This window comes from Mustela putorius, unplaced genomic scaffold (assembly GCF_011764305.1).
Source record: "Mustela putorius furo isolate JIRA1106 unplaced genomic scaffold, ASM1176430v1.1 tig00000450_pilon_pilon_pilon, whole genome shotgun sequence".
NCBI classification, from domain to species: domain Eukaryota; kingdom Metazoa; phylum Chordata; class Mammalia; order Carnivora; family Mustelidae; genus Mustela; species Mustela putorius.
Genome location: NW_025421385.1, coordinates 6,882,787 through 6,909,493, shown reverse-complemented (window position 1 = coordinate 6,909,493; position 26,707 = coordinate 6,882,787). Strand labels below are relative to the sequence as shown.

At 49.7% G+C, this 26,707-nt stretch overlaps 1 protein-coding gene across 8 annotated transcripts in view; it reads right to left on the bottom strand.

The window, feature by feature from the left end:
- Window positions 1-26,707, bottom strand: part of PRKN (parkin RBR E3 ubiquitin protein ligase) — a 1,292,328-nt gene that overhangs the window by 42,685 nt on the left and 1,222,936 nt on the right. For all 8 annotated transcript variants that reach the window (XM_045080284.1, XM_045080282.1, XM_045080285.1 and 5 more), the window contains one exon: window positions 3,444-3,527. In XM_045080284.1, coding sequence (XP_044936219.1) covers window positions 3,444-3,527 — 84 coding nt within the window. The remainder of the gene's footprint in view (window positions 1-3,443; window positions 3,528-26,707) is intronic.

The window sequence follows — 26,707 nt, the reverse complement described above, 5'->3', positions numbered from 1 at the left end:
CTGTCAAAGATTTCATGTCAGTGGAATCGCAGAGGTCCTCTGCCTGGGGATCACTGCCATTTGAAAGAAATACAAGGAACAGAAAACAAATCTGTCCTATTAAAATAAGAGTCCTTTCTCTTACTGAATGGAATGGGGTCTTTTAGTTTGATGAAGTAGTTCATGTGGTTCATCCCTTTCCATGTCCAAGAGTAGCTACCATTGATATCAGGAGGCTTGGGGGGACTTGGTAAATCAGATCATCAAGAATACACTGGTTATTCTGCATTCTTTCCCCCTCTGGCCTGCCCGTGGAAGGCTGACTCTCCAAGGCTGTGTCCGCTAGGATGCTTTCAGGTTGGCTTTTGGTTGGATGTGGAGACATAAGCAAGAGATCAGAGGGCGGGAGAGAGAAGTGGAGATGTCCATCTTCATTGCCTTCCTGCTTGGGGCCCACTTCTGGTGATGCTGGACCCTCTGAGGTACACCTCATGTCAAGAGGCCCCACCTCCACGGTTCCAGCTCCCAGGGTTACTCTCCGCGTGACACCATTTCCTTTTGTCTCTTCAGGCCTCGGGAGGTCATGGCTGCTGACGCTGCCCTCAGAGGCCCTCCACACTGTGTTGGGTTCTTGTGACTCTTCCTCACCACTGTAGGTCATCCATGACCTTTTAGTTAAAATCTCTTCATGGGCGCATTGGAGTTGGATTCTGTTTCCTGTAGGAGCCTAATCAGAGACATGGGGGGAAAGGGCAGCAACACCCCCAAGAAGTTGCCTTCTGTTCTCAGGCCACGGTGGACAGGCTCCTCCAGTTCAGTTGGTCAGTTTGTTTTGTTTCAAATAAGAGGAGTATGAGGTTGGTCCAGCAGCTTGAGTGAGGCAGGAGGACTTATGACAGGGCTGCCTCTTTCTGAATTCCTCCCGGAGGCAACTCTGTCCTGAATTAGCTATTCTTTTTCTGAATTCCTAGTATACTGATTGTATGGGCCTTGTGGCATCTAATAAAGTCATATAAAGTCTGTGAGAGCAACTACTTCATCCCCAGAGCCTAGAACAAAGCCTGATGGATTATAGGTGTTTAACACATATTTGATGCATGAATAAAATAATGTCTTTTTCTTTATAGATGCAATGATCACTCAAAAGACATCTGTTAAATATCTGAGCACCAGACAAGACATTTGCCTCTGCATCCTTGTCCATGCAGTATTTTCTGCTGGAATTTTTTTAAAAAAATCATCCTTAATCCACTGTCCTTTTGACAGACTCTGATCAACCTTCTGTGACTTTTTTGGGGGAAGGGTTATACAAAGCTATAGATTTCTTAAACTTTGTTTTAGCATATTACTCTTGCTCTATATTTTTTCTCTAAGTCTCCCCTATGACACTTTCATGTGACTCTGAAGAAAAACATATCTGCAGTGGCACCAGGGTGGCACAGTGGGTTAAATATCTGACACTTGGCTCAGGTCATGATCTCATGGTTGTGGGACTGAACCTGGTGTCAGGCTCTGCACTCAGCAGGGCATCTGTTTGAGATTCTCTCTCTCTCTGCCTCTCTCTACCCCATTCCCTTGCTTACTCTCTCTCTAAAATAAATAAATAAATCTTAAAAAAAAAATTCCTTATCTGCAGTTTTCCAGCAGAAAGTCTGGTGGGCACCTGGGTGGCTCAGTGGGTTAAGCCTCTGCCTTTGGCTCAGGTCATGATCTTAAGGTCCTGGGACCAAGCCCTGCATCGGGATCCCTGCTCCCCAGGAAGCCTGCTTCCCCGCCCCCCCCGCCCCCTTCTGCCTGCCTCTCTGCCTACTTGGGATATCTCTCTCTCTCTGTCAAATAAATAAATAAATAAAATCTTTAATAAAAGAAAGTCTGGTGGATACAAATGTTTGGTTTATATACATTTATGTACACAAATGTTAGTTTGCCAAATTGGTGGTCTTTGCAGAAACCAGCCCCTGGATCCTAGTCACCTCTGCTTAAGGCCAGCTCTAACTTTCTTTCTCCTACTTTCCTGAGTTGAACAATAAGGTTTTAACAGCTTCAAAAAATTCTGGGGAGTTACCTCAATCTTTAACACTGAGGTTGGTTAGTTCTTTTTGAATGAATAAGGAAGGAGATTATCAGGTAGGTTAGGCACTTGGACAGCTTCAAGGTTAAGGAATTCTCTCCTTCACCTTATGGCTGCTGTTTTCAAACAGACATTAAGGTATCACTTCTTGGAAGCCTTTGCCCATGTTTGTGGTCCTAAGAGTGTACGGATGTAAGTGTACGGATGTACCAGCTTCATTTCTCGGGGCCTTGGTCTAGCCTAGCCCTTCTGGGCTACAGTGGTCCTGAGGCAGGGGCATCTCGGGGTTAATGTTATTCCTGACATCAGCATGCAGTGAGCTTGTATTTGAATGCCACCGGGATAAAATAAAATCACCAGAAAGAGCATTTGCTGCCTCTGTTGCAGAAATGGCAATTCAGATCTGTCTCCCAATATGCTCATGGCCAACATCTTAGAAGCTGATGAGAAGACCTGAATTCACTAGTTATGTTTATTTGGTTATGTTAATATTAGTAAGTAAATCCACAGAGTATCTTAAAAAGATATACTTCTTTATGCTCTGCTTTTAGAACATTCAGATATATTAAATTCTCTACTGTAAAATTAAAATGTTCTGAAGTTTCTATGTCTATTTATGAGGCTCCTGTCAATAAAGTTAACTAAACGATTTATCTGGGCAGACTGGATATTTAAAACCTCGTTAACATCTCTATCAGTGGAAAAATAATGAGCAAATTCATCAACTGTGCTGAAATTTTTACTCCTTTCCTCTAAGGTTTGGTGGATCATAATTAATAAATAGAAGAAAGTGTATTTGCATTTCCCTAAGCCTGATGTAGTACATTGGAGAGTAAGGTTCAGTAAACAGCTCTTTACCTAATCAAGACTGGAATACAATTTAGCATACTTGATGATATTGCTAAAGAACAGTAATATCCTCGTATCACGTAATACGTCTATGCTCATCATTCATGGAGGAAGTTTCACCAATGATTTTACACAAGGCACTTTTGAAAAAAACTATAGATGTGGGATTAAAATTGATTGACCTGATTCAGAAATTGTTACATTGTTTTCTCTCTCCTCTAAAGACTCCTCTGCTCATGCTATGTTCCTTTTCCGTATTCCATACATATACCCCTGGGGAAAGCACAAGCATAACCCAGGGGTCATCTACAGCCCTACCCTGAGGAGGTCATTCTGGGAGGATCGTGGGGGTGGGACAGCCAGTGCCCCATTCCCTGGGGCTGTAGGCTACAAGGCCAATTTTGTGGTTGTTGTTGTTTGTTTTGTTTCATTTTGTTTTTGATTTTTTCGTTTTTTAGATTGGGACCCTTTGACCTTCAGGAAACAGCTCTTGTCTCGCACCCACATCCCGAGCCCTGTTTTGTGGAAGGAGTGGGCACCCTACCTGAGGAACTGCTCCTGAGGCTTCAAAGAGGGTGCCGCATTCACCTTCATGGTACGCCTCCTTACAGTCCCGGCAGAAGACGAACTGCGGAAGAACACACACATGTCAAGGATGGGTCTGTCGGAGGCTCCCGGCCCTCACATGTTTTTCCTTCTCCAAGCTCACTACAGCCATTCCTCTGACTTGTGTGATGTTTTCTGCGGCAAAGGATTTTTGCAAAAAGAAACGAAGTTATATTTCAATGACATTGTTCACTCTTTACTAAATAATGTTCCAAGCCCTACAGCAGGGTCCCAAACATGGCTGAGTCATATTTCCTATCTTTCTGATGTTTCCAGTCTGGCAGGAGAGACTGTCGTAGAGTGCTGCTGGTGTTAAGATATGAGCAAAACAATGTTATTCAAGGATTTCACATCCTAGATCTGTTTACACACACAGAGGATTTATAAGTTCATGTTAATAGACTTAGTTTTTCACGGAAAGCCTATTACAGGAAGCAGAAATCAATTGTGTCCCCTGCGCATTCATATGGTGAAGTCTTGACCCCCTGTACCTCAGGATGGGAGTGCATTTGGAAACAGGGTCTTTGATGAGGTAAGTACGCTAAAATGAAGTCATGAGAGTCGGCCCTGATCCTACGTGGCCAGTGTCTTTATGAGAGGAGATGGACTGAGAGATGACCATGTGGGGACACAGCGAGAAGGCGGCCATCTGCAAGTCAGGAGGGAGACCTCAGGGGAAACCAGCCCTGCTGACACCTCACTTCTTGGCTTTTAGCTTGTGGGACTGTGAGAAAATAATTGTTGTTGGAGCCCCCCAGTCCAGGGTACTTTGTCATGGTGGCCAGGGGTAGCCGCTGCGTGGCCTGGAGTGGGTCTGCTCAGCTGGGGATGATGCCCCTGACAAACTTCACACACCACAGAATGGGAGAGACCTGGGGAGCAATTCACTGCTCTCCCTCTCCATCTTCAGGGAAGAAAGCTCAAAAGGGACTGCTGGGAAAGGAAGTTCTCCTCTCACCGTCAGGAACCTGGAGGCCCCTCTAGGCCGACTCTGTCGCTACCAGCCATGCTCCAGAGGGTGTGGCTAAGGTTGTGTGCCCTTCAGCTGACACAGGGGATTGAAGTCATCATTCTGTCCCTGCCCTCTGACACTCCTCAGGAAAGGCGGGTTCTAGGTCCCTTCTGCTTAAATATGGACGTGTTCACTACCTGGCCAACAGCCCATGGTGGAGGCGACCGTAGGCCGGGCCCAGGCCTGAGGAAACGGGCAGCTTCCGTTCTGGCCAGTGGCTCCTGAGGGGCTGGTGTACAGGAACCTGAGCCACGGGCCACGAGGCCTGGCTGAGCCACCAGCAGGCAGCCGGCACCAACACGGCAGCCCAGCATCAGAGCCATATTTCTAGGGGCCCTTCCAGCCCCTGATGAGTTGCCCCAGACGGCCCCAGGTGGAACAGAGATAAACCCGGCTTTACAGGCGCTTGCCACAATTACAGCCTTGTTGGGAAAAAAGAAAATAGAGCAAAACAAGAACAAGACTGTTGTTGTTTAAAATGACTACGTTTGGGGGTGTTTTTTTAACACAGCCATCGGGAATGGATAGAGTAATGGGAGCGAGAATCCGGAAGACGCAAAAAAGTTGCAGAGGCTTGAGGTTCTCAAATGAATATTCTCCAGCACGAGCCAGGAAGTTAGTGCAGTTTTGTTCAGATAAGACTGTTTGAAACTGATAAATACAACCCCAGACAAACAGGGCCCAGAAAAGTCCAGCTCTATCCCCCAACACATCCCCGCCCTTCCTTGCCTCCGAGAGAACAGCCCGTCCCAAGTGGGTTTCCTTCATGCTGCCTTCACGCCAGAAGCAGGCCTCCCTCCTTCCCCATGTCCAGTTTCTTGTTTCAACAGCTCGTCTGAAAATCGCCTTACTCTCTGACAGACTGAACAAGACAGGCAGGTGTTGGATACGGGAAAGGCCTCTGTAGGTAGGAGGCCATCTACCGTCTAAGTAGTCGTTATTTTCAGAGTGCTGTAGTCTTATTTCTTCTCACAGCAAAGAGACTGGCCCCCATTTTGTGGGATTTACACTTTATTTAAAGATTCAGGTTGGTGGGAGACGGGCGTGCCTCAGGTTGTCTTTACGCAACGCCAGCGCCACCGGGTTTTAATTTCTGGCACTTTTTATTTTCCCTGAGCCAAAAGCTAATCCAGTGAACAGCGAATGAAGTGGGTCTTAGGGCTTCCTCTTAAGATGAAAAACAATTAAAAAAAATTAATGTGTCCACTCATCTTTGCGTTTGCCCCAGAGCCATCGCTCAGCTGTCACGCGCTGTGCAAGGAGACACACAGCCTGGACGGTTCAGTCGCGGAGAGGCGCTCACTGGGTGACTTCAGCCTAGCGCCTTCCTCAGAAGCAAGTCTGATCTCTCGGCGTGACAGGGAAAGCGCTTCACATCTTATTAGCTAGTGGATGAGATATAAAATCAGTTTCATGGTAGAGGAACACCCTGGAGGTTGATCAGTTTGTCAGAATAAATAGGCCTTTCCTGACACAAAGACATTAAATCCCTTTCACGCTGGGACTGCGAGGAATGGACTAAAAACGTAACAGAAAAGGAAGAGCGCACGAAGAGCGGCAGCATGGCAAGAGGCACGCGGAGGCTGGGCGAATCGTCTGGTGGGGATTTCACATGCGTGTACTTGCTCATCGGCTTCCATTCCGACAGTCTGACTTCGATGTGGGGCTGTCATGCTGTGGGCTTCCTGGTTAAACAATTTGCATCTTTCGCAAACAAAATGGGGAAATATCTAGAAGGTCTGATCTTGGAAAATGTTCAGGTTTTGTTTTGTTTTGTTTTTAGAGTGGGGGAGAGAGAGAGAAGGAGAGGGAGAGAGAGAAAGAATTGAAGCAGGGTCCTTGTCCAGTGCGTGAGCCCCCAGCAGGGCTCGATCTCACGACCCAGAGATCATGACCTGAGCCAAAATCAAGCGTCGGATGCTTCACCAACTGAGCCACCCAGGTGCCCTGGAAATGTGCAGGTTTTTAATTATGTTATTCAGAATTCAACCAGGTGCTTGTACAAATGCTTAGGCTCTTCAGTTCCCAAACTGTGCACCGAGGCACTCCGAGGTGCCACGAGAAGCTCATGAGGGTGCAATGGGACATTTTAAAGTTCTGAGGAAGACACGGTTGACACTACCTGTTGGACACTGTGAATGACTCACTCAAGGCGGTTCATGGTGTTACCATGGATTTTGTTGCCCTTCTGATGACCTATCTTTGCAGAGCTGGGTTTTTGGTTACTGTGATAGGAAAACATGGGAGCATCTGTGTGCAGCAGGAGATGTAGTTATTTAAGAATGAAATAAAAATATTTTTTCTATTCAATTTATGTCAACTATCTTTTCAAATGACTATTGTGTTGCTAAGACATTAATTCTTATTTACGGTACTTGGACTTAAGTATTCAATAAACAAAACTGTTTGGACTTAAGTATTTGGTATACAAAACTACATTTCCTTTGGCTTAGGAACACCAGGAAACACTCACTCGCTGGGGCAGGGCAGACAGAGGAAGGTTGGGGAACTCTGGCTTAGACATACACAAAACTCCTTGAGGTAACGTTTTGGGCCAGTTTTCAAAGACTGCCAAGGGCACAGATAATTCTAGAGAAAGAGCTTGAGAAGACAGATCCGGCTCCCACATTTTCACACTCAGTGTGCTGACATTGCCTGCCCCCCAGGGCACGTGGATCTTGTTCTAACTAATAACGCAAAAGACTGAAATTTACCTGGGACTTGCTATGAACTAACTGTGGTCTCACATTTGCTAAAGATATCTTACAAGTAAATACTAACTGAATGCAAGGGACTACCAAACAGTTATGCAGTGTACTTTTCCCAGGTTATTTTCTCTTGAGATAGATCTGATAAATGCCACCAATTTCTGTAGTTAAAAAAATAAAATTAAAGACTTTTAAGGGGCACCTGGATGGTTCAGTCTGTTAAGCATCCGCCTTCATTTCAGGTTATGATCTGAGGGTCCTGGGATCCAGCCCCGTGTTGGATTCCCTGCTCAGTGGGGAGTCCGTTTCTCCCTCTACCCCCAACCCCCAACCCCCAACCCCCAACCCCGGCTTGTGCTCTCTCTCTTTCTCTCTCTCAAATAAATAAATAAATAAATAAATAAAATCTCCCCCCAAAAGGCTTTTAAAAATTATAAACATAATACACACTTATAATGTTGGCTCTCTAAACTCTATCCCTTATTAGATTTGATGAGAAAGCAATATATGTGGACTCTATTTCTTAGCTCCTAGACGTTGATTTTCCATGTCAACTTGGCTAGACCGCAATTCCCAGTTATTCGATCAAGCACTAATCTGGGTGTTTCTGTGAAGGTATTTTGTAGGACTATAACATCTATACTCTTTTGCTTTAAGGAGGAGAGATGATCCTAGATAATCTGGGTGTGCCCGATTCAATCTGCTGAAAGGTTTTAAGAGCAGAACTGAGGTTTTCCCCAGAAGGAGAGGGTCTGTCTGGGGACAACAGCTTCCAGCTTGTCAGCCTGCCCTTCTTGAAGACCTGCTTGTGAAGTTAGGGCCAGATATATGGATATGCTGATATATAGATAGATTTATTCATGTATCTATGGATCTATGGGGACAGCTGAGCATATTTTTATATCTACATCCACCTCCCACTGGTTATGCCTCTCTTTTGGCTGGCTGACATAGCTCAGCTGCTATAGAAAAAGTTTTACTAGGTCATTTAATTCTTTTGCAAATGGACTGATGTAAAAAAACAAGTACTTGCATTTTCTATGTTATTTGCAAAATGGTAGTTTGAGTCTCTTTTTGTGTGTGTCTTCCATCCCAAGTACCACAAGATATCTGCTCTTAGAAGTCAACACGGTAAAGGAAACAGTCAACAAAACAAAGAGGCAACCCACAGAATGGGAGAAGATATTTGCAAATGACACCACAGACAAAGGGCTGATATCCAAGCTCTATAAAGAACTCCTCAAACTCAACACTAAAAAAATAGATAATCACATCAAAAAATGGGCAGAAGACATGAACAGACACTTCTCCAAAGAAGACATACAAATGGTTAATAGAACCATGAGAAAATGTTCATCATCATGAGCCATCAGGGAGATTCAAATCAAAACCACATTGAGATACCATCTTACACCAATTAGAATGGCCAAAATTTTTTTTTTAAAGATTTTATTTATTTATTAGACAGACAGAGGTCACAGGTAGGCAGAGAGGCAGGCAGAGGGAGAAGGGAGGAAGCAGTCTCCCCTTGGAGCAGAGAGCCTGATGTGGGGCTTGATCCCAGGACCCTGGGATCATGACCTAAGCTGAAGGCAGAGGCCTAACCCACCGAGCCACCCAGGTGCCCCATAGAATGGCCAAAATGAACAGGACAGTAAATAACATGTGTTGGAGAGGATGTGGAGAAAGGGGAATCCTCTTAACACTGTTGGTGGGAATGCAAGTTTGTGTAGCCACTTTGGAAAACAGTATGGAGATTTCTCAAAAAATTAAAAATAGAGCTACTCTATGACCTGGCAATTGCACTACTGGGTATTAACCCCAAAGAAATAGACATAGTGAAAAGAAGGGCCATCTGTATCCCAATGTTCATAACAGCAATGGCCATAGTCGCCAAACTGTGGAAAGAGCCAAGCTGTCCTTCAACAGATGAATGGAAAAAGAAGATAAGGTGCATATACACTATGGAGTATTATGCCTCCATCAGAAAGGACGAATACCCAACTTTTATATCAACATGGACGGGACTGGAGGAGATGATGCTGAGTGAAATAAGTCAAGCAGAGAGAGTCAATTATCATAGGGTTTCACTTATTTGTGGAGCATAAGGAATAACACGGAGGACATTGGGTGCAGGAGAGAAGTGAGCTGGGGGAAATTGGAGGGAGAGGTGAACCATGAGAGACTGTGAACTCTGAGAAACAAACTGAGGGTTTTGTAGGGGAGGAGGGTCAGGGGTTAAAAGAGCCTGGTGGTGGGTATTATGGAGGGCACATACTGCATGGAGCACTGGGTGTGGTGCATAAACAATGAATCTTGGAACACTGAAAAAATAAAATAAAGTTTAAAAAGAAAGTTGACAACTCAAAAAAAAAAAGTCAACACCAGTGATGAATCCCTGAACTCTACCTCTGAAATTAATAATACACTATATGTTAATTAACTGAATATAAATTAAATTAAATTTTAAAAAAAGAAGTAAATACCAGGAACAAGGTTATCACTTCCAACAGCAGGACTGTGTCCCTTTACTTGACAATGAATGTGCTAATCCGATTCATTTTTCTCTTGGATTAACTGCCTGGGAGTTCCTACAGTTCACCTAACTGTAGGAACTAGCTCATCCCAAGTGCCTACAACGAGGCATACAACTTCAAAACAACTATTTACTAAGTGGGAAGTTCAGTAAGACAAACTTTTTTTCTAAGAAGCAATAGCGAAACCATTTTTACCATTCAAGTCATATTTTTTGCCTTGCAATTAATATGAGTTGACTATTCACCTTAAGGATGGATGAAATCTTAGACCTGGACCACATCTGAGAATCACACCTTGTAATACACGAAATCACACAGTACGTATTTATAGTTTTAGAAAGCAGATACACTTTGATATTTCATAGTAAACCTTCTGAAGTCAGACAGACGTGGAGACAGAGGCCTTTCTCTTCTATTCATTACCCTGAGTGATCCTAATATCTCTTTCCTTTATTTATTTTTTGGTAAAGAAGGAATAATAAGGTAATGAGTATTTCACACAATCTCAGACACATAGTAAATGCAATGAATAGTTTTCCCATAGAGTTACGATGCTTTATAGGCAATAAAATTTGATGGAAACGTAAGGTGACAGTGAAGCCCCTTGTTAATTAAAGCGATTCCCACTACTCTGGTGATAACTGTTGTTACGTGAAAATCCTGCATGAGACTGGGAACTCCTGGGCAACACCAGGCTTGTCGACCCTTCTAACTGCCGTATGGAGAGGGAAGCTGGCCTCACTTTGCTTGTCTATGTGCAGGGGCACCTTCATGATCAGTCCCCTAGACCACCCTGTACTACCACGGAGCCATACGGATTGTCCGTCATGTTTATCGTTCAATATCCTGTCAGCGGAGAAGTCATTTGATTGATGGTTGAGTTTGATTTCCCATAAGCCCATCATGGAGACATTCAAAAGGAGATGTGTGTATATTTTCTCTTTGGAAACACGAAAAGGAATTAAATTAACAGCTTCCAATGCGGAACATTCAGTGTGTGCTGATCAATACAGCTGAGAGCCAGTTGGTACCTACAAGAGATGACCCTCAAAATAAGGGTTTGATCCTTCAAGTTGAGTGATCTGTACATGAAAGCCTACGTTCCTTCCTGCCTGTTTTTGGTCCTGACAGCATCTATTAGAAAGGCATTTTATTATGTGCCGTTCATTCCTTTCCATAGCTCTGAAGTTCTGCATTAAAGAACAAGAGAGAATCAAATCGTGTTTCAGGACCCCTGACTACAGTCAGGGGAAACATCAAAGCCCGAGGCACACATCCGTCCTTCTTTGGGAGCAGATGAAATAGCTTTCTTCCAGGTGTAGGACTTTCCAGAAGATGGCAGCAGTGATATATACGATCAAACCTCAGTGTGTTAAAAATAGAGTTTCCAAAGAGTCAGGCTCCCCATGGGTGACCAGCCGCTGATTCGTGCAAAACTGATCTGACAAGACAGTGCAACACAACGGAAGTGGTATTAGACTGTAATGCACTAAAACACAATCTTGAGAAGAAGAAAGTCAGGTTATTTCCTTTCAAGTGCACAGCATCTTAAAATCACAGGATCTCATGGTGGGAAGCCATCTGAAACGATGCCAGGCTCTAAATGTAAACAGACTAAGACGATCTTTTACATGCAACCTCCAAATGGCTAAAAAGAAATAATTTTGAGGAAGATGAATCGAGCTCAGTAGCTGAATTCCTTTGTCTCTATCTCCTCCCTCGTTCCCTCCCTCCCTTTTTAAGATTTTATTTATTTATTTGAGAAAGAGAGAAAGTGAGTGAGAGAGAGAGAGAGCACAAGCCACGGGGTGGGGGTGGGGGCAGGGAGAGCGGTGGGCAGCCCCATGCAGGACTGGATCCCAGGACCCTGGGGTCATGACCTAGCCGAAGGCAGAAACTTAAACGACTGTATTTTTCAAATTCTAAATGAACCATCGAGGACGGCTGAACAGTGTCATCTAGATTCCCACAGAATACTGTGACAGTGACCCCTCCCATACCCCAAATTATTTTTGTTTTAGGGTTGCTACGCTGAAAGGCCCTTACTGCCTTCGGTTTCATTTTTATTCACCGGGAGCTCTTAACAGAACTCTGAAAATTCCCTTTGCTGACATTATCGCGATCTCAACAGGCACTGTGTGTACCCAACCTTCCGGCACATGGTGCCTGAATTTACACATTCATGGTGAGTACGATCTAGTGAAATTTTTTTACCATCTGTCTTGGAACCAGGGACTCCCCCCAGAGACGGTGAGCTCGCACAATGAAGAGACCACCGTCTGCTAGCTGACCTTCGACAGGGACCTCGAGTCAAGAGGGGCCCCTAGTTAATGCTCCAGACGGTAAGCGTGGTCCTGGACAGTGACCTGTCTGACATGTAACTATAGACAAAGATTTCAAACTTATTTCCTCCTTCAAAATGTCTATATATATATATATATATATATAAAAGACCTAAAAATCTTTATTGGCCATTTATTTTGCCTTTTCCTTAATAGCTTTATAGCGATAACTCACATACTCAGGGGTTTTAAAAAGGAGTTTCTGTATTTTTTGAGCGGATAACCCACGCGCCCAGCACAAGCTAGAAGGTGCAGAACGTAAAGGGTCAAACAGAAGTCCCCCTTCCTCCTTGGTCCCCTGCATTGCTTCTGGGGGATAATCACTGTCATCTGTTTGTATCTTCCTGGAAACTTTTAATGCATTGTATTTTAAGACATAAATGGCATCTAAGAAATGGCATCCTGCCTGGTGCTTTGTGTCTCCCTTCCTCGCTCACAGCCTGCCCTGCCCGCGGACCAGCCGCCGCACAGCGTTCCCCCGGACAGATGCGCTTCACTGGGTCCAACCAGGCGCCCCCACCCCTGGCCATGTGGGTCTTTCCCAGTATTTTGCCGCTGGAAACCAAGCCGCGGGGAACGCCCTTCTCCGCAGGTCACTCTGCGCGTGAAGGAAACCCGTAGCATAAAGTTCTAGAAGTGAAACCGCTGGGACAAAGGGCACGTGGGGTCTACATTTTGGCTGCATTTGCACACCTGTCCCAGTAGAAGAGGGGGCAGGTGGTCCCCGCCCAGCGGCGAGCGTGCGAAGGCCCACTCTGCTCTCCCCAGCGCACCGTGTTCCCACTGACGACCTTCGTCAGACGATGGTCATGGAAAGAATCTCAAATAAATGCAGCAGTTTTGCTAGGACCCTCTCGAACCACGTGGCACCACCCCAGGGACAGGCTGCTGGCCAGCTCAGTAACTCTGAGTCACTCTGGAGTCTTGTCCATTTGGCTGAAGGGGGGTCAGGAGGGGCCTGTGGTCAGTCCCACCTGCCAATTTCCTGCTCCTCGGGCCCAGGCTCTGAGTCGGGGTGCACGGAGCCCGTCCTCTCTTGTTCCGTCTGTCGGACGTTGGCCTGCTTGCCAGCCAAGGATGTTCAGTGAATTTTAGCTTGGTGGCTTTAGACACAGATGGCCAACAGACTGGAGGTCCAGGCCAGAGAGAAGGAAACGGGAGACAAGCGAGCATCAGGCTCTGTAGGCAGGGCTACGTCCCGGGCCTTCACGCTGAGCAGAATCAGCCCTCCGAGCGGCTGGCCAGGCGTCCCTAACAGCGGTAGTGGGGCGATGTCCTCCCGAATCTCTCCGCTTCCTCTCTTTGCTTTAACCATTTTAAAGAACCTTCCTCTGGCCCCGGTCCTCACCCCGCTCTGCAGCCTCCCTGCTCTGGCCTTCACTTCCTGCCTCCCTGGTCCCGAAGGTTAAAGCAGGATGTGGCCGCAAGCTCAGACAACGTTCACACCGTCCACGGTCACCTAAAGAAACCTCTTGGCGGGCAGATTTCTCCATCTGACTGAAAATTCCCTTTCGCGTCCTGCAAGGCTGGCTCAATTTTGCTGTAAAACCAGCATTTCCCAGACCTTATGGAGCATTTGGCTCCTTCCCGAAATGGAGCACTGGTCACAGAGTATCAAATTCAACACCACTTTCAAATATTGCCATTCATTAGTGGGCCCGTTCAAATATTGCCATTAATTAGTGAACATGTTTGAATATGGCCATTCATTAGTAAAATGCACAGCATATGTCTTCTAACATTTTTAACTGGTCTCTAATCCTCGTGACCTTATCATTTACAATCTGTAACAAGGCACTAGACTTTGTAAAAATGATTACACGAGGCCAGTCAAAACGTGAAATCCAAGCCATATGGCAGTTGGAGCCCAATTTGTCCCCTGTGCCTGTGGGCATCCTTCTGTGCTCTTAGAGTAGCAGGAAGCCTGAGTGCTTCCCTTGAACACCTGGGCCCGACCCCCCGCAAGCCCGGGCAGGGTCAGTTTTGGAAAGGAGCCAACCAATTTGGTGAGACCCTTGCTGGCATATTTCAGAGGCTTTTGTCTTTGGCGATTCTGCAGCTTAAACGAATAATCAACCAGGCAATTATAATGTCTCAAGCCTTCACCGGGCATCGAACAGCTCCGGAGGTTCGTGGGGAGCCCCCCCCGTTCCTGCCCCTCTCCTCACAGCCTCAGCCACAAAGTCCCGGCATTTTTCTCCCAAGCACGGTCTCTTTCTCGTACCTCCTCTATGAAATGCTCACCCCCTGGAACAAAGTGATCTCGCTGGTCCACCTGGTCTACACTGAGAGGACGTGTGTCCCGCTCATCTGTTTTCCCAGGATCCAGTGTCTGGAGCACAGGAGGTGGCCAAGGTCTGCTCTGCGCATGCCAGGGTGCCAGGTACCCAGCTCGGATGCTCAGAGCCCCACTGGCGGGGACGGGGTGGGTGGGCGGGGAGCCCCGCTCATGCAAAATAAGAGAGAGGGAGGAGAGTATCAGACGAGCTACAATCCTGTGCTGAGCCTTCTGCAGAAACTCTGGGGCTTCGGGTGGGTTGTGGAGGGCTGGGGTCGGTGAAAAGGCATTTGCGTTCCTGCGCTTCGAGCTCCTCTCCCTCCCGGGGCTGCGGCTCCAGCATCAGCCCTCTTCTCCCACCTGCCTGCCAACAGCCTCTCCCAGTCTCTCCCTGCACCGCCCAGTCCCGCCCCTGCCTCCCGCCTAACTGCTGGAGCACGAGAGCACTGGGATCAAAGGGCAGAAACTCAGAGCCCAGTGGGCAAGAGTCAGGACCAAGGAGCAGGGAGCTCCCATGCCGCTTCTAGAACAGTCTCTGGTGCCCATGTGCCAGGCCTCTCCGGAGCCACCGCTCCTCTTTCCCTGCTGTCTCTGCTTGGACAGCACCCTGGCATCCTCACATTCTCCCCGACCTGGTTTGGGCGGAGGCCCTCTCCCTGCCCCCACAGTGCTCGCCTGTGTCCTGGTCATGGCATGTCCCTAGGAACCACTTCTCTGCACTGGAGGGCAGAACGCCTTAGCCCTATTTCTGCAGCTGGGGCCTAACAGAGGCGCTGTCACGTGCGCAGGCATGGGCAGACGTGTGCAGAAGTCAGGAGCAGGAGGCGCTAGAAAGGTCTACACTTCTGAGAAGCACAAGCATGGGCCCGTGTCCGGAGGGCCCGGCCCTGAGACTGAGGAGGTGGGCCGGGGGCACTGGAGGAAGGAGACCAACCCGTTCCACGAGAGGGTTCTTTCCTGACCTCGGAGCCCACACCTTTGGGGCACGGATGCCGTTCTCCAGCAACTTCAGAGGCCAAGCTCACAGGGATGGTGGGGGGCAGGCTTCACCGAGGAGGGATCTGACTGGGATGTGAAAACAGAAGGACAATGAAAAGAAAGAATGAGCGGCTAGAAAGAGAGGGGCTGGCGGTGGGAGGAACACCCTGGAGAAAGTCAAGGCCGGGGAGACCCAAACACTGCAGGGGACTGTGGCCCAAAGGGAGACGGTGGGCTCTGCAGGCTCGCGGGAAGGCGAAATCTCTGTGCGGTGCCAGCTATGAACCTTCTGCAATTGAGGGGCCGGGGGGGGGGGATCGTGCAGACCTGGCATGGTCATTGTCACCGGGAGATGACACAGGAGTGGCGAGAGGCCCAGCCGGGCGGAGGGCCCAGCTGCTGGAACTGCGCCACCCTCTGGTTCGCTGCCGGACCCGCAGCAGCGGCCGCACCATCCGTGGGAGGGCTGACTCGGAATCTGCATTCTCTAGCACAAGCCCCGGTGACGTGGGCGCAGAGGAGGTGAGAAGCACTGCCCTAGCTTGTTCACCCCACGCGCACTGACTGAGCACACACCCCGTGTGCCAGGCAGCCCGCGTGTACACTGAGGTGTAGACGGTGTCATTCCCAGGCTCCTGCGAGTCACTGCTCACCCTCCCTTTGATCCTCGGTCCGGCCCTCCCTCGGCTGTTGATGGAGAATGTGCGCTGCTGTGCTGCGGGGCCGCTGGTCGACGCGGTGGGAGTCGTGGTGCTTGACCTCCTGGAGTTCCTCTTCACGGCGTCCTCATTGTGGTGGTGGGCAAGGTTCTGGGGGAGCATGGCGTGTGGGCGCCCACTGCCTTGGGCAGTCACGCTAGGTCACCAGGAGGAAGGGGAGGGTTAAACTGAGGTCCCGTCGGCCCTCAACGGTAGGCCCCGAAGAAGTGCCAGATCCAAGCGTTTGGACAGTGCAAGCATGGAGTCTGCAAGCGGAAAGATGGGTCTAACTGGGCACCACTGAGTGGGAGCTGCTGAGAGGTAGGGGAGGTGGACCCAGGCGGGGGGGGGGGGCGGGACCAGGATGAGGGGGAGGGGGAGGGCTGGAGGGGCCGCTCTGTGGGAGGCTGCAGGATTCTGGGCTGGTGGCCCCGTGGAAGGAGGGGCTGTCGTGAGCAGGCACAACCAGCAGCCAGACAGAGCCAGACTGGGGGCGCCGAGGAGCTGGGAAGCCTCTAGCACCCACAGCACAGCTATTTAGAGAGTCAGCCACGGGGTGGTGGGAAAAAAAACACTCATTTGGAAAATCAATTTTTGATACTGGGAATGCATTACCAATAAAACCCAGCGGGAATGGACTCTTTTAGAGTAATTCTGCAGCACTTTTGTCTCTTTGATTCTGAAACCACTGGCAAAAGGACACAGTCTGAAGCAGCGCTGTCCATTAGAAAGAGGGGTAATTTTAAAATGTGCTAGTAGCCACACAAAAAAGTAAAAAAGAAACAGGTGACATAACTATTTAACCCAATATATCCCAAATGGTATTTTCAACTGGAATCAATACAAGTGTTTTTTGTTTTCTTTTTTAAAATTTATTTATCTATTTATTTGAGAGAGACTGGGGGCAGGGCAGGGGTGTGTGTGGAGAGTCAGGCTCCCTTCTGAGCAGGAACCCCGATGCCGGGCTTGATCCCAGGACACTGAGATCATGACCTGAGCTGAAGGCAGACGAACAACTGAGCCACCCAGGGGCCCCAACGAGTGTTGTTATTTTACTCTTTTCTTTTCCCATGAATTCTTTGGCATCTGGTGGGTACCTACAATCATGGCACATCTCAATGTGGACCAGCTGCTGTCCAGGTGCCCCGCTGCAGCCCGTGGCCGGTGGCCACCATGCCCGACACGGAAGCCAAGAAGAACTCCCAAGTCTGAAGGCTGCTTGGGTGTTGGAGATGCTGTTTCGGAATAACAGAAAAAAAAGAAGCAGAGCGCCTTCAACAAGTATAAGTAAGCAGGGCAAGGTGAGGCGGGGGGCACAGAGAAGGTAAGAAAAAGAAGAGCGTTCACAGAAAGAAATTCATATATTATTTCCCTCATGAGGGATGCTCTTTATTTTTGGCCTCAGAAGACTGGCTTTGCACTGTGATGGAGGACAGACCCGCAGGACACAGAAAATCAGTCAAATTAAAGAAAATGAGGGGTAACTGTCTGCAGTGAGAATTTCCCTGTCACACAGTGTGAGTTCTTTGCTGAAAGAAAGCCTGAAAATCAGTACTGACCCGAGTTATCGCTGACTCCCTGGTGTCACGGGCGCCTGATTTACCTGTGTGCTCACTTTGTCAGATCGCGGACCCCGGGCAGATAGTGTCCTGACCATTAATCATGACACAGACTGTGGATTCTAGTTGGGCACGAAAACCCGTTCCTGATGACTGTAATGCTGTCCTGCGTTTCAGTGATAACCAGAGCATGCACTGAATAAAAAGCCCCAGGAATCCACAATTCTAGTCCCGCTGGTTTGACCCGGCACCACTGACGTCTGGTAAGTCATCCAACCACCGGGCTCAGGTGAAGGACGTTTGCTTTTCCGTGTAACGGGTCAAGCCGGAGCCCTGCACTGAGAAGCCATAGACCTGCTGGATTTTACCAAGAGGACTTCCATTCGCTGAGTGTAGACGGATCCCCGTGGCACTCCCCAGTGAGTGAAGGGCCACGGACACCATAGCACCAAAGAATTCATTTTGGGCACAAGCTTCTGGGTATAAATTCAAGCAGCCACAGGGCTGTACTGGACAGTGCGGGGTCTGGAGGTAATAATACGGTACTAGATCTTAAAAGTCCTCATCAGTAGGAAAAACAATTTGTTTTCACCAGTAGGGGGTTATGCTGTATCCCTCAAACTAACATAATGTTATATGTCAATTAACCTGAATTATAAAAAAAAAAAAAAAAAAAAAAAAAAAGCTTTCATTTTGTAAGTTAGAACTGGGACCTGAATTTCGTCCTTGAAGTGAAGCACCCATGAGCGACAGGAGCTGGGACAAATCTCAGAACCGCGTCTGGGCCTCTCCATGGTGCGACGTTGCCAGGCACAGTGACTGTGGGCGCGGGGCATTTGGAGCCCCCCCAAAGTTCGGCCGGCCCTCCGCTATTCCCGGCCCCGGTGCTCGAGGCCGAAGAGAAGAGACAGAGAAGAAGGGTCTGGATGTCCATTCACACGCCCGTCTCTGTGCTGCTGAGCCACTGAACGCACCTGCCTCTGCCCTCAACACGACTTCAAGGAAGCTCATGGCTTGGACGCAGGCTCGCGGCGGGGGCGTTTCCTCCCCGGACCGTCACCTGTGCCCTGAGTCGCAGAAAAGGGTGAAAGCCCACGAGACTGAGAGAGCCCTGCCCCGCCGAGGCCCGGCCCGCGGCCCCCCACCTTCCGCCCCAGCGGTGCGAAGACTCCTGCGGCCGAGCGTGTTCGCAGTAGATAAGGCCAGCCTGGGGGGTGGGTGCTGTGAGCGACAGCCCCAGCCCAGCGCCTGGGGCGACCCGGGAAGCGTTATCTCGCAGCAACACACACCTCGCCGAGTCTGCGGGAAGGGGAAAATAAAACCCAGGCTTACAGGCCTCGCTCCCGCCCAAGTTTTTTTTTTTTCCCTCCTGATTTTATTGCTCTGCGCAGGACGCGGAAAGCAGCTAATGAAGCTCAGCTGAAGAGCAAGTGCTGGACCCCCAGTCTCAGCTGCTAAGATAACGGCGGGTCGCAGGGGACAGAACTGAAATGTCATCTACGTCGCTGCCTCCTCACCAGTAGCTTTTTGTCGCAAAGCACAGGAGATGCTCATTAAGCCAAATGACGATGAACAGAGACGCCTAAACGGTTCATGTTTTGGCGGTTTGTCATTGCAGGGTGTTAGAGCCCGGGGGGGCGGGAGAGCGGGTCGGTCATCTTTGGGGGGGTGGAGGGGAGAAGCCACCCTGTTTCCTCTGCCATTTTCACGCCTATTGGAACAGACTATTATTCTGTATTTTTTTTTTTAAATTGCCCAACACTTTGGGTTATGCCAGGCGTGATGGGCATTTAGTGAGTATTTTTAGGGATAATTATAATGATCTAACACCTTATTATTTGAAATCCTTGTTCTGTCTGTGTCTAGAATCAAATTTTCAAAAGGCTAACAGCTCACACAGGAACCTTTGCTGAGGTCCTGCGGAGGGGTGGCAGATGCTCCCGGGGTGGGCGGGTGGTTCGCGGCAATCACTCGTCCCTTCCACGAGCGTTCACTGAGAGGCTGTGCTGCTGGGCAGTGCGGGGCCCGGGCCGGGGCCCAGAGGAAGGAGCCCACGGGCCTCTGGGAGGCTGGGTCCCTGCCCAGCCACAGCCCCTCCTTGCCAGTGTCCCTGCTGGTCCCCCTTGGCCCGGCTAACCCACAACAGTGGGTTTGGTACTTTGATTCTCAACTAGGAGCTTGCTTTGGGCAGACTTCTCTGACCCCAAGCCTGGGCTCGCCGCTCTCCCGACATGCTCACCAGCCTGTCCCTAACCCTAACCTCAGCCCCTGTCACCTGTGCCGGGTGTGTCCTTACCCATCATCCCCTAAGGGGGGAATCCCTTAGATCCCCAAGGGACCTAAGTTCCTTGAGGGTGAGGACATGGTGCGCCCACCCGTGTGTCCTGAACGCTGCTCTCTCCCACACCTGGCCCTGAGTATGTTCATGATTCAGGGGAGCCAAGAAGGAAATGGGGGACCTGCTCAGACAGTTACACCCCAGCACGAGTGCTACAACCGGGGTCAGACCGGTCACAGACGAGGGACTGGTTTGCTCCCTCCAGGAAGTCTGGCCAAATTCCCCAGCCCCAGTGACCCTTCCAGGCTCGAAGGGGAACCTGGATGAAGTGAGATGACAATGGGACAGTCCGACTAACTAGGCTTGAACATGGTCTCCTGTCTCCGTGAGCCCGGCAGCGCCAGCCCGTTCCAGTCCCTTAAGATCCCAGATTAAGATAACAGAATGTATCAGGATGTCTCCCCGTTTGCCTGACCTGTAATCAGACATTTCTAGGACTCCATGTTCAGAAAGGCTTTCTTGAAGGAAAAGGTTTCATGGTGTGTGTCATTCTTTGCAAATGACATGAGTCACAGCGACGTTTCTTCATCAGAAAGCTCTGGGTCTAGGCGGTGAGATGCTTATTCCAAGCAAGCCACAAAACTCTGCAGATGGCCACCCTTTCCTCGTCGCCGCTACAGAAAACCTGACACACACCCCCCTCTTTCAAATCAGCAGCAACGTACTTCTGAAAAATGTTCAGAGTGCAGGGTTGCACCTACTAGGTTGTCTTCCTCTCCTCCGATTCTTTTATTTTATTTATTTATTTTTTTAAGGAATGGATGCTTCTATGGGGGTGGTCTGACATAGGTTTATTACTTTTTTATTTTCATTCAAGGCAGGAAGATTGACTAAATGATAAAGTCACTTCTTACCAGCTCCTGTGGCTTGAAGACTCTTTGACCTGAATACTGATTTATGTCCCCAAGCAGCTCTCTCAGACCTTGACTTTAGTGCAGGCCTAGAACAAACTGCAGAGCGTGAAACAGGCTTTGTCACACAGTGACAAGATTTACAATGGGATTTGAGGGGAAAGGCCATTAATTGCCATTTGTTGTCATATGATCATGTACCTCCTCTTCAGGATGGCTGCTTGTTTGTGGCAGGAGCTGCTGCCCACTGAGCTCCTCTCCTGAGAAGTGGGTCCCCCCAATCAGTATTTATGGCGGGTTCTAGGGGATGCGAACAGGAACCGGGGGTCCTCGAGGGTGCACAGCCAGGCAGGCTCATGTTCCGAGTTTCCCAGTCTGGGGGCGGGGGTAAAGTATGAAGGGGACCAGGAGAGGATGAGCAGCAACTCTGCATCTGTGGCTTTCGAGGTGGCTGTTAAAATAGTGGATTTTTTAGGGCTGCCTGGGTGGCTCCGTGGGTTAAGCCTCTGCCTTCAGCTCAGGTCATGATCTCAGGGTCCTGGGATTGAGCCCCGCGTCGGGCTCTCTGCTCAGCGGGGAGCCTGCTTCCTCCTCTCTCTCTCTGCCTGCCTCTCTGCCTACTTGTGATTTCTCTCTGTCAAATAAATAAATAAAATCTTAAAAGAAAATAGTTGATCTTTTTAAAAGACGATTTTTGCTCCTATTACTATACACTTATTTGCTGCTTCTTGGAATGAAGAAATGTTCGTATGCACAGCCTTAAAAGCATGCACATATTTTGACCCTCAGATTTCCTCCTCTAGGAATTCTTTCTAGAAAGAAATATGACATGTCGCAAAATTTGGCCCCAGGAAGAGTATCACCATTCTGTAGGATAAATACTTCCATGAACCACGGCGCTGCGTCACCGGGAAGCTGGAGAAACGCAGATGTTTGCGGCACATAGTTGAAGGCAAAAACTGCTGACATAGCACATCCACAGAAACCCCTTTCGGTTAAAACATTGTGTGTGTGTGCGTGCATGTGTGTGTGTGTGTGTGCGCGCGTGCGTGTGTGTGCATGTGTGTGTGTGTGTGTGCGCGCGTGCGTGTGTGCATGTGTGTGTGTGTGTGTGTGCGCGCGTGCGTGTGTGTGCATGTGTGTGTGTGTGTGTTTGTGTGTGTGTATGTAAAGAACATCCAAGAAGCTTTGTAGCAGTGAGTCAAAAATCCCACCTCTAGCCGTACGGGGTTAGGATTGTTTTTTTCTTCCCCCGCTTTAGTCTTTCTGTAAGTATCTGACATGTCATGATGAGCACACACAGCTTTCGTAACACGGGAGATCCTTCCGTTTTCATTTGACAAAGGTATTTTGGATGACTTCATGGGGTGGGTTCAACATTGCTGAGGGCTGGTGAGCACAGACGCACTCCCCTGGCCGGAGGTCTGCGGCAGTGTGGATGGAAGCATATTGAACATCCGAAGGGTCTGAAGCCGGGGGACAGAGCAGTGCGTGTGCTGTTGGCATAAACGACTGCAGGGTCCTTTTTGATTTTGGTACCCATGTCGTGCCATCACATCACTTGAGTCATCATCCATGGAGGTCAAAAAAGCATCCAGAGGCAAAATTCACAATGACGACTCCTCCTTGCTTTATTGAAATCTAGTATTAGGATATAGCTAAGGAAATCCTGTCCAAAACGGAGAGGCCCATTTACATACGATTCCCACAACAGTTCCTATGCATCCAGCAGTCTTGAGGATGCTGTATTGGAAACATTAATTTTTCAACCCCTGTGGTTGTGTGGTTGAGAATGGCCTTCAATACGACAAGCATTTTGGACAGAAAATCTCTCAGACGATTAGACCATTATGTGTTCTCTCGTGTGCCAGGTTATAATGGCCATATGGCTCCCGGAATGGGATCTTCAAGAATAAATTGTCAAATAGCACGTAACACACTAATAAATACATCCGAGCGGGGAAGGACCCTGTCTTTTCTGCCTGTTACCTTTCTGGGAGCAGAGACGGTGACTTTCGTCCTGAAAGCACTTCTCAGTTCAAAGGGAAGTTGTGTGCTTGCTGGATATTTTTAGATTGCCAGAAGGTTCGGTGGAATCACATAAGGCTGTCACTATAAAAATGAAAGCAAGCCCCAATCTTGGGTTGATACTTTGCAATAAACAGCGAACCGGGGAACAAGAATTTAAAACCCTGTTGAAAGCACGTGTTGCAAAGCCAGTTCTCTCTCACGGTCTGATCGGCGCGAGCCTCCCCCCGGCACACCAGCCTCCCCCCGGGCACACCAGCCTCCGGAGGCCTTCCCCGCCGCCGCTCGCCTTCTCCTTTAGCACCCAGTTTCTTGCCGCTCCCTCCGAGCAGCCGAACTGCTGTGCATCTGTAGCGATCCGAGCGGCAGATCCATTCGCATGGAATGCTTACCCTTGCCTGGCTTTTCAGCTGAGAAGCAGAACTGAAAACATTTCAGCAGGTACTGAAACAGGAAGCTTACCACCTGTCTTAGACTGCCATGAATGGAGGCGCTGAGCTGGGCACCGGTGGTCTTTTCTGTTCCCGCGTCAGGATGAATAAGATCCTGGGTGTCGGCCCGGAGCCCCCCGTGCACCTGCTGGGTCAGCAGCTTGGCGCTTTACGTGCCTGCTGCCCTTGAAGAGGTGGATGGAGAAGACTCCCGGGACTGGGAATGGCAAGGGTCTGCAGCAGGCACGTGGGCAGGGAATCTGAGAGTGAGCGTGAGTGGGTGTGGGAATATCAGTGAGTGAGCCTTGCTTGGGCGCAGTGTGTGCGTTTGCATGGAGACACGGCTGCCCCAAAGGCTCATGCAAGGAGCACAGGCCACATGGCAGTTGGTGGCCCTGGTCCCCGAGGAGGTGGCCTGCTATGTCCCCTCTGGGCCAGTGTCTGGGCGTGGGTGGGTGGAGTCGCTGCTGCTCCAAGCTTGGCTCTCACCTGTAAGAACCAGTTCTTGGTCAGCCCTGTCCGGGCCTGTAGGAGGCACATCTGATTCCTGCGCCATGAGCAGCTGTTCCCCACCTTTCTGTGAGACCAGGGTCCCCAGGACCAATGTAACTGGGCTGCAGGCTTGAGCTGTCAAGCCTGCACAGAGCTGGTGGCTGCTCAAGGCCGTGCTCCTGGGCCGATGCTCCGAGCCCAGGATTCGAGCCAGCCAGGCGCTGGGTAGCAGGGTGGGAAGAGTGTGTGGTTTCCTACACTCTGCTCTCTGGCTCTCATCGGGGCCAGATGACCGGGGGACGTACCCGTCCAAGGGGGAGGCCTTGGTCATTGTGAAGACCAGGAAGACATGCCCTTTGAACAACACAACATCTCGCCGTACGAACATGGTCTGCAAAGGGTCTAGATGCCGAAAGCACTAAGTACAGAAAGTCAATTGAGAAGCAGATGGAGGTTTCATCCTCAGGACTGCAGACGCCCCAAACCAGAACAAACGGAGCGCCTTATCCATGCCCCACGTGTAAGAGCGACAGGAAGGGCCGCGGGACGCTCGATGCAGGACGCAAACGCTGGAGCCCAGCAGTGGGGGCCTCTGCGTCTGAAGTCACTGCCTCCCATGGGAAGAAGGCAGTGCACCCACATCGCCTCCCCTCCGCTGATTTTATTGTGCGGATCGATAAGTTAATACTGTAAGCACTAACATAAACCATTGCTGTTTTCCAAGGACACTTGTAAGCTCTCGTTTCATTGTGAGGCAAGATTTATTACCTCGGTTTTGCTGATGAGACCCTAGAGACCCTCTTTCAGAGAGGCTGGGTACCATGGCGACAAGCATAACTGAGAGGTGAAGGTAGGGGCTGTCGGCGAGAGCTTCGTGTGGCCTGGCTGGTGGCCAGGGAAGAGCTCTGTCCCTTCCTTCCTTCCTTCCTTCATTTGTTCATTCATTCATTCAATGCGTGCTCACCGTGTCACTTCTGTGTTGTACTGAAGACGGAATGTGACCACAGATATGCTCTGTGTCTGCCTCACTCTCTTCTAGTCCACTGGGCTAGAACAATCGACGCAGCACTCACACAATACACTGGGACTAGAGAATCTTAGGGTCAAGCCTTACTCTGGCTCCTGCGGAAACATCGGGTGGGTCAGGCTCTGAGGAGGGCCCGGGAGAGGACAGGGTCGTAGGGCAACGTTACCTTTACTTTTGGAAACCAGTCGCACCTCCTGCTTGGGAGCCTCCACAGCAAGATCTGGAAGGTCTGTGCCAGACTCCTTGTCAAAGACACATTCTCTGTCCCACCGAACAGGGCCCTGCCCTCCTCCTCGTCCCCTTTCTCTGCTTGAGTCCCCTTTCCAGGAGAAAGGCCACTAGAGATGCGTATTTATATGTCCTAGAAAAGGGACCGATGGTGTCAGCAATTCATCTGCACATCAAGACAGACTCACTGAATGCATCAGGGAAGGCTTGGGCGTGGCCAGCTGGGGATGGAGCCGGAGGTGGGGGTATTCGAGGGGGAGTTGCGGAGAAGGTGGGAACCAGATGGGCTCAGGGAGGTGGCCTGGGGGCCTGGGAAACACTTGGCCAGTGGGGCTGGCAAGAAGGGGCCGGGCAAGGGAAGCCCACAGTAGAAGCGGGCTGAGCCGGTCCCTATGCGGGCTGGCCACAGAGGGCAGTGGCTTTTCTGTCCATCACACTGCGCATTAGTCAGGCTGAGGAGGGAGCCCTGTGGTCATTCCTGGGGACAAGGATAATGCCAGACAAATGAGCTGTCCAATCACCCCAGCTCTGAGGAAGCCAATTCCAGAGTGTAATTTTTAATTAAAAGGCAAACCGCCCTGAGAAGGGAGGCATTTGCGCATGAAGCAGGCCAGGGGGGAGAGGCAGCCCCTCTCTCTCCTCCCTCTCCTGCTGTCTTCAGAGGAGTCTGGGAAGAACTGATGAGGAGAGGGAGGAAAAGGAGACAGAGCACGAAAGCAAGAGACGAGGCGAGGCAAAGGGAACGCCTTTGCAGTGTTTTCCCCCGCGGCAGGTCGGGGGACAAGTGAGGACAGGGCGCTGTGAGATGTCCCTCTGCAGGGCACCTGTTCTTTGCCCCAAATGCCTCCCTGCAGCACACAATGTTTGTTTGGCTTCAGAATGCCATGGAAGAGGGTGGATGGGGGCCTGGTAGCAGGTTCGGGATCTCTGTACAGTTAACAAAAGGGCCTGCCCTCCCGAGCCCTCTCCGGAACATCACAACCAGGCGCCCAGGGTGAGCACACTTCCCCACGAGGCTGGGACCGCCTGGCCCGCCATCGTCAGGGTTCTGTCTGCGAGGGAGTAGCTAGCTGCCCTGCCTTTACTGAGATCCCCAGATCCGGTGTCAGTTGACCTGAGTCCCGTTCAAGGGTGCTGACTGCCTGGCAGTGCTGCGCGGCTGCCACAGCTTCTGCTCGAACATCCCGAAATGCAAAACAGGTCTCTGACGCGGTCTCCAAACTCCTATTTGTGGCAAGTAAGTAGGTGTGAAAATATTATTTAAAAGACTGGCTGTATAATGATATATTAACTTCTGGCTTTTTGGCTAAAATGTCGAAGTCCAGTATTTGGGGTTTTGCTAAATGGGGCTCTCCTCCATATTTCCTACCTGCTCCGCCTGGCGTGAAGATGACTTTTGTTACGGAGCAGGCAATCTTTTCCTGATCAAGCACAAGGTGCAGCAGGTCTGAAGGGCCTGTCACTGTCACTCAGGAGGACGGTCTCTGTGCCACAGGATTGCGGTGGAGCCCAGCTGCGCCGCCAGGCCACTGGCAGCAGAGACTACAGGATGCTTGGACTGTAGACGGACAGGTTTTCCTTTGGGATGCTAACTCTTATCATACACAGGCAATTAAGCTTGTTTTGAAAAGGACTTGGCACGTGAGCAATTTGCTTTCTTCTACCTAAACATAGCTGGCAGCTTGTCTGAGGGAG